Here is a 13,153-nt window from a genome sequence, read left to right as displayed (position 1 = left end):
TTCCAAACCACTTGTGGTCCGATATTAGGTGGCTACAGGCACTTGCCGAGAGAGTTGCTTCGAAATGTCAAATTCACCCATTCCCGTTTTCAGTCAAGTCTCACTGGAAGGGAAGGGCGAATGGTGGTTCCTCTTCAAAACAAGAAAATTGAATAATGACTTTCTCGAAATCTCCGAGGCCAGCCTGACGAATTGGGAATTGGGATGGCACTGCAGATTTCATGACGGATATACCACGAGTAATAAAGATCGATTAATGCAATTTCATTAACTCAAGCAGCTAATAATGATTAATTTTCACATAATTTTGTTGATTTTTCCTGAAGCTCTTGACCCTGATGTCATAGATGAGGGATTGGTGACGATGCAAATGGATGAGTAAGAGCCCACTTTCCCTTCATCACTTCTCTTTGACCCACCAGCTCCAACTAGAATCAGTGGAGTGGACTGCATCAAAGATCGAAACCATTGGAGGGATAAAATAAAACTAATCAAACTGGATAAGCTCTCCCCCGAGACAGTCGCCAACTCCATTAATGAGTCGCCTCGAAATGAAGAGGAGATCTTTTTAAGGGAGCATGGCGGGGATGAGATCAGTTTAGCGATCCAAGAGAATTAACTGCCACCCATAGTTGCGGCAGGTGGGAGTTTCAGTGATCCAAGACCTCCTCCTGTAACGGGAATAAAGAAAGAATCTTGGGTTTTAAGTTAAGTGAAAAGGAAGCAATTGGAGATCAATTATTTTTTTTAAAAAAAAATCTCTTTTAGCTAAGAAAGACGAAGTTGAACTTGAGTAGTTATTCATTATTGTATGGAGATCAATTACCAACCGCATATAAATCCAAAGCATTTGTGGGAAGTGCTTTATACAGTTATAGGTGAAGAAAGTGACTGAAATTGATGTACAACTTCACTGTAAATCCTTACTGGCTTCAAGGTTGAAAGAGACGGACAGAAAAAAGAAGGGGAGGAGGGGCTGCCACCTCTTCCCACCTTCTCTACTATGGGGATCCCTCCCGTTTCGTAATAATATAATGGGGGAGGGTACATACCCTTCCTTTCTTCCACTAGCCGGAGAGATGGCAAAACCCAAAGAGGAGCCCATTGGATTCCAATCACTTCTATGAGCAATAGATTGGGCCTCCACAACGGGAAGTTAGTGAATGCTTGAAGCTTACTCTCTGAGCCCACAAGAAATTGGGTCCCATTTTTAATGATTTTCCCTGTCCTCAAGAATCATGAATGTCCCTGAGCCCACAAGAAGAACCTCAAGTATGGGCCTAAGCCCACAAATGTGGCCCATTTGACACTTAGTAGGAGAAGCACGCCTTGTCCTCCTCTTTTAAGCCTCTCTCGCAGAAGGAACCTCAGGATTCAAACCAAACCTGGGAGACTCATTTCATCCCAAGCTCGAAATGACTCTGCGGATCCCCCAGATCGATTAATCTCGGCAATCTGTTATTTTTATCCATTTTTTGACGGAATCCAATTCGGCAAGTATGTTATAACTCAATTCTCACCAATTCAGGTCCTCCTTCATCCCTTGTTCCCTGCAATCAAAATCTTCAAAGGCTTCCCCTTGAATGGGTTTTTAGTGTTTTTGACTCTTTACTTTGTTGTAGTCAGAAATCCCAATTTTAGTAGGTATGTGAGGTTTAATACGATGCAAGCAATAGTTCTGGATGTGTTACTCGTATTTCCCGACCTTCTCGAGAGAACCTTCAACCCCAAGGTGGGGTTGGGTTTGGATTTGGTGATGAGCTTCGACAGTATCTTTTGGTGTCTTTGATTTATGGATCCACTGCCTGCTTGGACAGGTGCCCAGGTTACCCATTGTGGCCGAGGCTGCCGAAAGACAAGTTCCCTGAATGAAATCCTGATTCTCACTCTTTACGTGTTTTTTCCCCTTGCCTAGAAATCATTTTCATGAACGAAGTCTTGTGTAATTAGCTCTGCGGAAATCTTGGTGCCATTTTGTTCCGACATTCTGACTGTTGAAAATTGGAATATTCTAGGCAAGTTGTGATTATCAGTTCCTTCTTTTTTGTGTTTTAATGATAGAAATTCTGGACCTTTACATTGATTGAAAATTATGGTTCGATCTCTTTCACTTTCTATTTCTTGGGAAGCAAACAGGTGGAATCTCTCACCGAACCCAGCGTTGCAGGATAATGGATTCCACCCCCTTCCAGCAAATCAGAGAAGAAAAGTCTCCTTTGATCCTGGTTTTTTATTTTTTTGTATATAAAACAGTCCGACAATTAAACCTAATTGACCCATTCTGCTGAACAAATTTACATCACGGTTCTCACCGGATCAGTGATAAGGTGGATTTCAATATTTAAAATTACAACAACAAACAAGGCCATTTTTTCAAAACAAATAACCTACACTTGACGGGTTTTTAATTAAAACTGGGAAAACCGTATTATATAGGAAGCTACTTGTCCAGGCTCCAGAGCAAGTATATACGTTATTACTCCAAAAAAATTGCACAAATCAAGAGGCACGGCCAATTCAAAGTAATAGTCCGGACCAACAGTGGCTCTCTACCATTCACATAAGCTTATAATACGCAGTCAACACAGAAACTTCTCGTATGAAAGGAAGCCTTTGAAAACATGAGCAGCTTCACTATTTTTCATGGAAGCTTCTGTGCAAAAGGAAAAAAAGAAAAGATACAAATAAAAGAATACCTAATGCTTTGAAAGCCAGATTTACTGCAAAAGCATAAACCCCAACATTTACACTGGACGGAGAGTTTATCAACCAGGCTGGAACAAGAATAATATAATCGAAGGCCACAGGAAAAAAAAAACAATAGAAACTGAAAAAATCAGCTACTATCCCGTCGGAATCTCTTTTGAGGTGGATCTGAATCCTCACCACTGCTCGCTACCCTAGAATGAGCCATAGCGCGCGTACCGGATGATGGGTCCTCGTGATCCTAAAATGAACCGAAGGATAAATAAAACTAATCAAGAAATGTTTCTTTTTTGGGGGAAGTGCCAGTCATGAAATTTCCAAGTAGAAATATTGCCAAATAGAACTAATCAAGTTCATTCATAAGATATTCAATATGGTAAGTTTACTCCCAGTCATGATAATCATTTCTTCCGCATGATTCTTAGCAAGATTCAAAAGTGTACAAACATTGCAAATATCTTGAACCCAAAAAGTATTACCTTAGCACTAGATGTGGTAGTAGCAGGTCTACTAGCACGCTTGCCAAGATCTATCTGAAGAGAGAAGTTGGCCCGTGACAAGTCTATGCCTGAGTTCTGAAGAGCTTGAGCAAGAGAACTGAATAACCTGTTTAGCCCGAGAACAGTCCATGAGCAAGAATTGCTTATTGAAACTTGGAAGGGAATCCTTGCACTAAGGGGGATGATCAGCTTAAAGATAAAGATAACAATACAATTATTTTTCTAAGAAAATAATGTCACATCTCTTCTTTTTTATAAATGTAAATAATGTCATATCTCTAATAACGATAACTATTAGACCATTTATGCTTGATGGTGTAAATATCACACAGGAAAAAACATATTTCGCATTAAAATGGAGGTGATGGTCAAATTAAAATAGAAATGATAGCAACATGAGTGTTGAGACACCAGCAAAACAAAACTAGGAAAGACCAAATTAAAAATAGACTAAGGAACACTTGGGAGCAGTACCAAAAAACAAACAAGAGTCAATTTCTAATAGTCTGACAATGTCCAAAGAAGGCCTAGTAATAAGAATTGCAGTTTGTCATTATCAATTCATCCTGAAAACAGCTGAAGATGATATGAATGGAAAGAGCAGAATGGAGGAAGAGAATCCGTATAGATGATACTGATATAAAATAGAGCTACTCGATAAGATGACAAAGACAACATTGATGATGTTAGCAATAAAGTTTTCATTTTCTCTTTCTTTCTAATTCATTCTGGAAAGCTCATAATAGGATAGGTTGACTTTCAAAAAGACCATGATACTTGAAATGCTAAGAAAATCAAAGTACAAATGCAAATGCATGGCAAAGAAAAGGTCAAACAGAGCATTCTCACCCTTGGCTATGAAACCCAGACATGCGAATCGTGCCTCCTTCAATTGTCATATCTTCTTGTTCAGTGGAATCACTTTCAGCTGTGCTTGGTCTCGGCCACTGATGCGCCATACTGTCAGCATCAGACATCAGTCTTTGGGAAGGTTGGGCAAGCCTACCACCACTTCTTACAACTGGAGGGAACAATGTCTGTTGCAAAGGAATAGAAACACCCTTGCTTCCCAAACCGGTGGGCTGATGATCCATTGGTTTGTATGGTGGGACTGTGCCAATGTCAGACTCCAGAGGATTTTGTGCGGCTCGAAGCATTGCTGGAGAGACAGCAACACTATTGTCATCAAACTTTCCGGTGAACATCAACCCACCACCAGGCCCCTTTTTCACAACTTGAGCATGTTCGGGTATATTCTCTCCTGGCCCTTGGTTGCAATTCTGTTGCAAAAGAAAATAATAGAGGGATTATCAAATCCTGTTTTATCATGCCCTCCGTAACCAGAAACAAAACTAACTCTGTGTGTGTATGAATGTCTTTTTTTTTTTTTTTTTTTTTTGTGGGGGATGATGTTAATAAAAAAATACCCAGTGGAGTGTGAGACTCTCCCTTAATAAGCATGCATTATAATATAATAGCAGAACAATTGAAACATCTATTAAGGCACATGAAACATAGGAAAATGCAATAGTTGTTTACCCATGGCATCAGTTTCATGTTCTCATGGTCACACCCTGGGAATGCAGCCTCATACTTGTGGACCTTCTCTTGCAAAAATTGAATGTGTTCAATTACCTGTCAACATGATGAAGATTATAAACATTCAGGAAAAGACAGACAATATGGTAAGTTAGTATACAGTATGCATCTTGGAACATATTTCTACCTCTAGAAGGAAAGATGCCTTATCTCTTTTTTGATCACTATGGGGTATGAGTCCTCTCAGTATCTGAAATCTGTTATATAGATTAAATAAAGGTGTAGTCAATGTACACGTTGGCAAAGTGCTCAGCTTTTATGAGAATTGCATAAGAAAAATTCATATTTTTTGAAAAAGAAAACATTTTTTTAAGTCTCAACAAATGAATTGTTTGAACACAGAATCAGGTATCAGCGATAGGGACCAAAGAGACCATGGTCAGGAATGACTCTAAAGCAACAGAACCACCACATACATCACACAAAACCTCTTTTGAAATTCATAAATAGCAAAGATATAATAAAAGCACGCACAGTCATGCTGAAAGAGAAACCACAAACATGATCTCAAGAGATTGTCTGCAGGAGCATGAAATGGCAGCTTTAAAACAATGTCCACCGACACCTTCACAATACCAGAATAAAACAAAGGCAGAACACACAAGAAAACCATATAGTATAAACCCAGTGATGTAGTAGACTACAACCAAACATGCAAAAATTGTAAGATATCAGACCTACGTGGCAAGACCACGGAATGTGAAAAATAGTGTTGGCTTCATCATCGAAAATTACAAATCCTTATTTGCCTTTATATTCTATCAGTTAATTAGGCATAATGGAATAGATAGAGAGAACTTATTATCCATCACCATACATGAGGAAAATGGCGAGAAGCTTTTATTTTTGGAGATACTAAATTTTCTATGTATGATATTGCTGAGACGGCAGTTAGTCAGACAGGCAGAAATTAACTTAATGTACTTCCAAGTTTTAATAGTGAAACAAAAACATGAAAAAGCATACCTATCATTGATTTTGCTCCTCCTCCTCTGCTCCGTCGCAGAATGCTTTGACCTTGGCGTGACAGCCTTATGATCATTACCTTTGCTATCAACTTTTAGCCCCATGTCTCCTGCAAGAGCCGAAATCCATGGTAATAAAAATGTTTAAAACACTTGAAATGGAAAGTAGCTTCTCCCTCTTTTGCGAGGGAATTATCCATATTATCATATTACAGAGGCAAGTAGCCATATATTTTTACCTTAAATAGAATAGATAAGTAAAATCGAAAACATAAAACAAGAAATTTAAGAAAATACAGCAGTGCATAAGGTGAGGCTAGAGATGAACCTGACAAATTTAATAACACATTGTTTATAAAATATTATTAAACAACATGAATGCAATATAAACAATGAGAGAGTGGCAGAGTAAATGGCAGCATTTCACTAAAGGCAGCGCAGGTATGCATAGATAATGTGTGAGGAGAAAAAGCAAGTGTCGCCATCAGGTCTCACCCAATCAATATTCATGGCTGCCTCTATCAACATAATTAGACACAAGCAGGGAAAGGAGGTCTCCTCTAACATGCGCAGAACAAGGGCTCAACTGAATCAAGAGAGGTCCTCCCATAGATACTGAAGGGATGACCAACTGAAACCTAAAACAGAGCACGCTAGGTACACTCTCGATTCCGCTAAAGTCAAGCTCCTCCCGAAGACATTGAAGGGCCTATCAACTGAAAATTCGAACTAAAGGCCAGTTAATATGGTCATTAGCAGAGCTAGTACAATACCTTTTTGAGAAGAGTCCTCCTTCTTCACGCAGTCTTCTTCATCATCGTCTTCCTCTTCGGGAAGATCACTCCTCGCCGATTTCATCATCTCCATGAAGCTGTGGTTTTTCTGGTTCCCTCCTTGCTGTTGTTGTTGCCTGTATAGAAGGTAAAACAGAAAAGACCCTTGAATTCTACCGGATAGCGATAAGGTACACAACACCAATAGAAACCCTAACATCAAAATTAGGCATGTAAGGGAAGTTGAGGAAGATAAGGGAGAGAAAGTCACCAACTTGGATGATGAGAAAGAGCTTAAGCTACCACCATTCCGTGAGATGAAGGCAGAAGACCTTTCCGACGACCACTGCCCTAATTTCTCCACTGGCTCTGCAAAAAACAGAACATGAGAGAATACTAAATGCATCCAGAAAGTTTTAATTAAACAATCAAATAACCAGAACCACTTTGCTAAAGTACGCTCATTGAGATTTGATTTAACCTGTGTACTAGAATCTCCACAGTCTGGAGACACAAGACTCTGGACGAAGTTCTCAAACAGAGGTGAGTTTAGAACTTTAGATCTTAGTCCAGGCTCCAGAGTCTTAGAGTCCAGATATGAAATATCCTGTTGGCTGTTTACTGGCTCAAGTTTTGGGACATGTGAAATCACATGCACAGAGCATGGGTTCACATGAGAAGGCAATTCTGTTGTAAAGTGCATGATAAACCACACCTAATGAGTGAAAATTTAAGAAAACACGGTTGGAAACTGGAACAAATATTCCTTTTTGTTGTCAACCAGGTTTTTTTTTTTTTTTCATTTTTTTCTACAAACACTTTTTTTTGTTTTTGGTAACTTCCTGAAAACTCACAAAAAGTGAAAGATATATCATATATCATATATTATACATGTTGAGTGGGAAAAAATCCCACATTGAGAAATGGAAAAAAGTTAATGGGTTATAAGATTGAGCAATAGGGCCTCCAAAGTGGCTAGTCATTTTTGGATAAAGCCGGGCTCAACCTAACAGTATAATTTTATATCTGATAATAGAAATTCCATGTCACAGTGCACTTCTGCACACAAATGTGCACTAGAGGAGCATTTATTGTGAGTATGGCCATTTATTGTGCTGAGGGTTTACTGACCTCTCTGTAATTGGTCCATTGCACAGATTGCTGCAGTAGCAGCAAATGAGATAGGGACACTAACTATTATGTGGACAAACTAACTTCATAAAACCAAAAACAAAGTCGTCACTCAGCGAGCACTAAGTACTTTTTGCATAACGCAAGATGTTTGTTACTTGGTATTTATCTACAAAATCAAGGTCAATCGTAACCAACCTACAGAAATGATATGACAGTCATACTCTAGTAGCCACAAAGGAGCAATTAGTCAATACGAACAACCATAGTCCACACTAGTCTTCCATCTGCATCCCCAAACTAGATTTAAATGACACTACATGAGCTGTGTTTGGTCACATAGGACCAGCCAATATGATGTGAAAAACCATTCAGGAAATTATTAAGCCAGAAACTCCCAATCCTAAAGATGAGTAGAAGGTCGAGTTTTACCTCTTGTAGGTTGCCCTCCCACTTTGTCCTTTCCCGCAGCCTTCTCGTCCCATAGAGTGAATGCCCCCCCATTGTAGGGCTGGCAACCGTTGCTAACCCTGTTAGGTTCCATTTTTCTGTCGGTACTATTCACTTGAACAATGGGCAATATTGTTCTCTCTGGCTTTACAATTCCTCGGGCAAAATTAGAAATGTGGCTTATACTGTAAGTGCCAATTCCACCCGGCAGTGCGTGCTCAACAGAAGAAGATTTCTCTACATCCGTCAGTTCCTTTGTGCCTTCTCCCGAGCCATTGTTTTTATCAACCCTTTCAAGCGGCTGAAGGAAATCGTGGGTTTTGGGATAAAAACCTGTAGAAATTGAAACAACTGTGTTAGAGTACTTCGCCAGAAACAAAAACAACTTTCATTAGCCGTTTCTCCTAGAATTCCGAATTCAATTTCATCGCTGGCTATCACTTTGATATTCCTATATTGTCATCCTTCTGTTGTCATGCACACGGGTGTGCTTAAAAACACTCTTAAGCCTAAGAATTTACTGCTGAGTTCGGAGTACTAAACCTTACTCCGAGCGCCTGTGATTAGTTCCCAATTTCTGATTCATGGGGGTGAGTTCCAAAAAAGTAGCAGTCATCATAACCCTCCTATTTTGAAGCAATCAATACATGTAATTTTCATTACTTTATCATTCATTTTGATATTCCTTCTACTGCCATGTACACACGGGTAAAACAACGATAAACCCTGGATCTTATAAGTAACAAATCCTTATTACTTTTAAGATCAGGAACGATAGCTCGAAAAAAAGGGCAAAAATGGAGAGCTAAACATAGTTCGAAATGATGGAGGAAACTTTCATGCATTTGGGAATTACATCAGTGTGCATGCGTGAAACAATCAGTTTTTGTTATAATATAAAACCTTGCGCAAGATAAACTAACTGCACGCACATGATACTAAACATGCATTAATCTTCTTATATCGTTTGGAGAGGGTGAATAGGACCATTAACATAGGGTATAGGTCTCATTTACCCTGACCAAATTGGAAGGGATTAAACCTATGCTCCTCTATGGAACATGCATTATGCGTAGTGCAGACCAAGCCGTACTAACATATATCCCTAACCTAAACAATTTTGTATGCAAAACCCCTGCCATTATGAAGACCGTTTCCATGACATGTAAGGCATCTGCTCATGCATATGTATTCAGTAACTTTGAGACTGATAACTTCCTCACAGGTCTGGTCTTTGAAAGTCACACAATCTCTCAGACGTCTCGTCTTTGAAAGTCACAAACTCAGGAACTCCCCTCAACTTCACGAACGACATTCTACATGCGGACAAACAGCTCTCCTGAAAAATAACGACTAAGAACCAGGAAAAAGGGCAGAGGAGAATTCTTTATTACCAAACTATTGACGTCATACCTCAGGATCTTCTCGTCGATGGAATGAGCGAACAAACTTATGCTGAAGGGACAATGGAGAAACACTGAATAGGGGCCCAATTGACAACCTTGAGCCTTAGGACATGGATTTTCCGTGGTTTCCAACAAAAACTTGAGTGTAGGTCCCACCATGGACAGCAACGTTCAGAGACATCCGTTCAACTTAATCTTAAAGGCCCACAAGAACGAACTATCTTATTAAGTTATTGAAGGCCATCTTAATGAGTGGACCACCAAGAGGCCCATTACCCGGCACGTGTGCCTTTTGAAAAGAAAGACTTTTCTGTCATAAAAATAAGCCCATAATCCATAATTTAGTTTAATATGTGTTGTCCTAGTTCTAATCGCAATCGATTTCTTCTAGTCAGCAGTAGGCATGGAATCTTAAACTGAAATAGGAATTTCACTAAAAATTAAAAACGATTTAAAGCCAAATGCAAACTCGAAAAGCTTACCTTGAGAAGCCGGCCTCGGATCTTGATGCTGGAACGAAGACTCGCTGTATAGTGAAAGGAAATTATGCGTTGATTTTTTATCTGTTCACATAATACCTTAAAAAGTCATTAAGGTCTGCTAATTTTACAAATCAAAAGAAGAACACATAATAATTGAGCTAATTCGTGGTACCGGTAATTGCATACCTTCTGTTCCAAAAGGTCGAGGATGGGGACGCTCCATCCGAAGCAAACTTTTTTTCTATTTTCTCCTTGCAATCTTTATTGCTTGTTATGAAAAATCAAAATCGAATTCCCAGGTGCCAAGTCGGAATTTCCCGTTATTCAAATCTGCAGTTTCATTTTCGTCGCCACAGAAATGAAACAGTCTTCCAAGCAGTTAGTTCTCAATCCAAACCCTAGTTCCGCTCAAGTTGACCACCTAACCTGAACATCCAAATCTTTCGCCACACTGTTTCAGAGAACTCACTTGGAAATCCCAGTGCAGACCAACTCAGTCGAACCAATCTCCTGCTTCTTCAAATTCCATCAGGTTGATTCATTGCCAGAATTGACACACAGTAGGAGAGACTTGCAGAAACGCGACTGGAAGAGGAGTTCTCATTTTTTATTTTTTGAATCTATCTGAAACTCAAAAGGCAGGAAGAGGAGCGAACGGCATTTTTACGTTCTACTACAAGATTCGTTACAGTATAATCTCTTGAAAACGACTCTGTACTCGTACCTTTTCTTCTGCATAATACAGAAAAACCTGCGGCACATATAACAAAACGAAATTGAAGATGGGAAATCGCATAATTTGCATTACACACAAAGATTTCTCAAAGTTCAATTGCAAAAACTGCCGAACATTCTTCCAGAAAATTAAATCCACCTCCTGAATCACATAAAAACCACATCCACGTGAAGAACACAAAACACATACCTTCGAAGTCGAACTCCAATAATCTCGGCCGCGAAAATTACAACTAAGATCTTCTTTTTCCCGTTCCGGCCACGAAAATTTAAAGCGAAAAAAAATTGAATCGACACCGTAACAGGAGACACGAAAAATGCAGGTTAGTTAGGCACTAAATTTTCAAAGAAATCTTTCTCTATCCCTCCCTACCGAGAAACAGAGCGGCGGAAGAGGAGACGGGTCGGAGGACTAGCAAAGATCTTTATACGATCTCTCCCCATTACTTATTCCGTTTTTTGTTATGCTTCTCTCCATTTTTTTTTCCGTTTCATAAAACCCCGTTCTCTAAACGCCGTATCATAAACCCGACGGCGTCATACGCATCACGGGCTCCAAATCGCGCTGTTGTGGCAAATTTATTAATTATTGAAAATGAAAGTAGATTATTAACGAAGCCACATGACAAAAAGTAGAGAGCCATCAGGGTGGACCAAGCTTGCCAAATATCTCATCACGTGACCTATAGTGCCAATGGGGCACCGGTCGGACGAATACACGTTTTGTTAGGCAAGGAAGTAGGTCTCTCCAACCATGGTCTACAAAGCCTTCCACAAATCGAATCATTTCACCTAGTGAAGCCGGCCCCACACAGTCAGATGAATCGCTCGTGCCAAAAGCAGAACGGTGTGGGGCCAACCTGTGGCATAGGGGTCTAGGCGGCAGCTTTTAGGCTACTTGTTAGTGCGTGCCTGATTATTGGCCACACTTTGGTGGGGCCGACCCCCTAATTCTTCGGATAATGAAAAATTGTTTTCAATTTTTTTCCCATCTTTCCCTTTTTGTCCTCACGTGCGCAGGATCCAGGAAGGGACGGGCAGCGAGGCAGTGGGTGGGGCTTCGTAACGCGTCCCAAGGAATCGTATGTGTACGGGTGGGAGTCACGTGCGAGACCTCCACTGATTTGTCGTTGACATGTCTCTACCATTACAGATTCACAGCTCCTTAATCTGATGTTTAGAGGCGTAAATCCCGATATTTTAACCCTGCACTTTTGGAGGGGAGAAGTCACGTGTTGCGGCCACTACCTTACGGGTGAGAGACGTTCCCTCCCCTATCTCCAACATACGTGCGTGAAACGCGGGCAACTTTCCGTTCCCCATGTGCACCAGATTCCACCTCCACCTCATTTTCCTTTCTTTCCGTTTCTTTCCTTTAAAAACTGATAAATTCGACACGACTGAGACGTATCATAACAGCCGTGTCTAACCTCTTACCGCCACGCCTTCTGGTCACCCTAAAAATGCCCGTAAATCCAAGTAATACCCGTTCAGACGAACATATTTGCATTGACAGGCACGGTTGTCAGCGCAGGGCCTGTCACGTGAAAAATACGCTTAAAAGGGGTGGATTTTACAGAAGGGTATAAATAATCGATTAACGCTAATAAGTGTTTTAACGATCCTGAATCCTGACAGGAAATGGACACAAATCGTTCATACTTGAGATCAGGTGCGTTGTCACTGAACCACAAGTGCAAACAACCGCTGACATGAAAGAACAACCCAGGTTTCCCATGGATGATGGGCGTCACTTACGAGTATACCCTTTTTTCTATCATCAAGAGCCCATGTACGCCCGTAAATTCCCTTGTCCATACCGACCGTGACAAATCTCTTCCTTAGCACCTTACCCAGACACAGACCCCTGAGTGAGAGACGAAACGGGCGGACGGAACCGAACCTTACGCGTATTTCCAAGCTGTCTGGATCTATAAAGATTACGGGATTTAACGTGTTTGATTCTTTGGCTCGTGCTGCGTTGGCTATTCGGGCCTTTTGGGATTTAAAATTAAAAAAAAAAAAAATTAATTAATTAAAAAACTACAGTTCTCTTACAATTCCCGAACATGAACATTCCTGTTTTAAGGTATCAGCTTAGGGATCTGTAAATAACGTTTTGCGCTCTGATAGAGGAGGATTAGGATAAAATAATTTGGGAAGGTGCCCTTATTTCCGTGGATGTCGCACCGCATCACGTGATAAAAAAATGTCATCGCCTCCCGGATCACGTGGCCAACTCAAAGCGGGTGGAGTGGTGGCCCCCAGAAAAAGTGGTGGTAAACCGGATTTGGGGCCCAAATGGGCGGTTTTGATGGGGACTGGGGAGATGTGGTTTGGGAGGAGGGGCAGCATGTGATGCTCGATCCTGGCAGCGTCTACCTCATAGTGACAGGTACCCCGCTC

General features: G+C 40.6%; 1 protein-coding gene and 1 pseudogene across 1 annotated transcript; one reads left to right on the top strand and one right to left on the bottom strand.

The window, feature by feature from the left end:
- The first annotated feature begins 64 nt into the window (after nt 1-64).
- On the top strand, nt 65-2,027 carry LOC137937459 (protein TIC 20-v, chloroplastic-like; annotated as a pseudogene).
- A 490-nt stretch (nt 2,028-2,517) lies between these two features.
- LOC137936592 (transcription factor BIM2-like) lies at nt 2,518-11,215 on the bottom strand. Its single transcript, XM_068781370.1, has 12 exons — nt 10,938-11,215; nt 10,199-10,763; nt 10,013-10,093; nt 8,107-8,457; nt 6,819-6,912; nt 6,544-6,680; nt 5,772-5,880; nt 4,933-5,002; nt 4,746-4,841; nt 4,056-4,486; nt 3,186-3,312; nt 2,518-2,947 (listed from the first exon to the last, which is right to left on the bottom strand). The coding sequence occupies exons 2-12, from the start codon at nt 10,233-10,235 to the stop codon at nt 2,837-2,839; spliced, it is 1,644 nt and encodes a 547-aa protein (XP_068637471.1). The 5' UTR covers nt 10,236-10,763; nt 10,938-11,215; the 3' UTR covers nt 2,518-2,836.
- Between the last annotated feature and the right edge of the window lie 1,938 nt (nt 11,216-13,153).

Source organism: Aristolochia californica, unplaced genomic scaffold (genome assembly GCF_029961685.1).
Source record: "Aristolochia californica isolate CCGP_79_NKW_82.1479 unplaced genomic scaffold, dmAriCali1.0.hap1 SCAF_7, whole genome shotgun sequence".
Taxonomy (NCBI): domain Eukaryota; kingdom Viridiplantae; phylum Streptophyta; class Magnoliopsida; order Piperales; family Aristolochiaceae; genus Aristolochia; species Aristolochia californica.
Note: the sequence above shows the minus strand (reverse complement) of the source record. Positions and strands in the feature narration are given on the sequence as shown.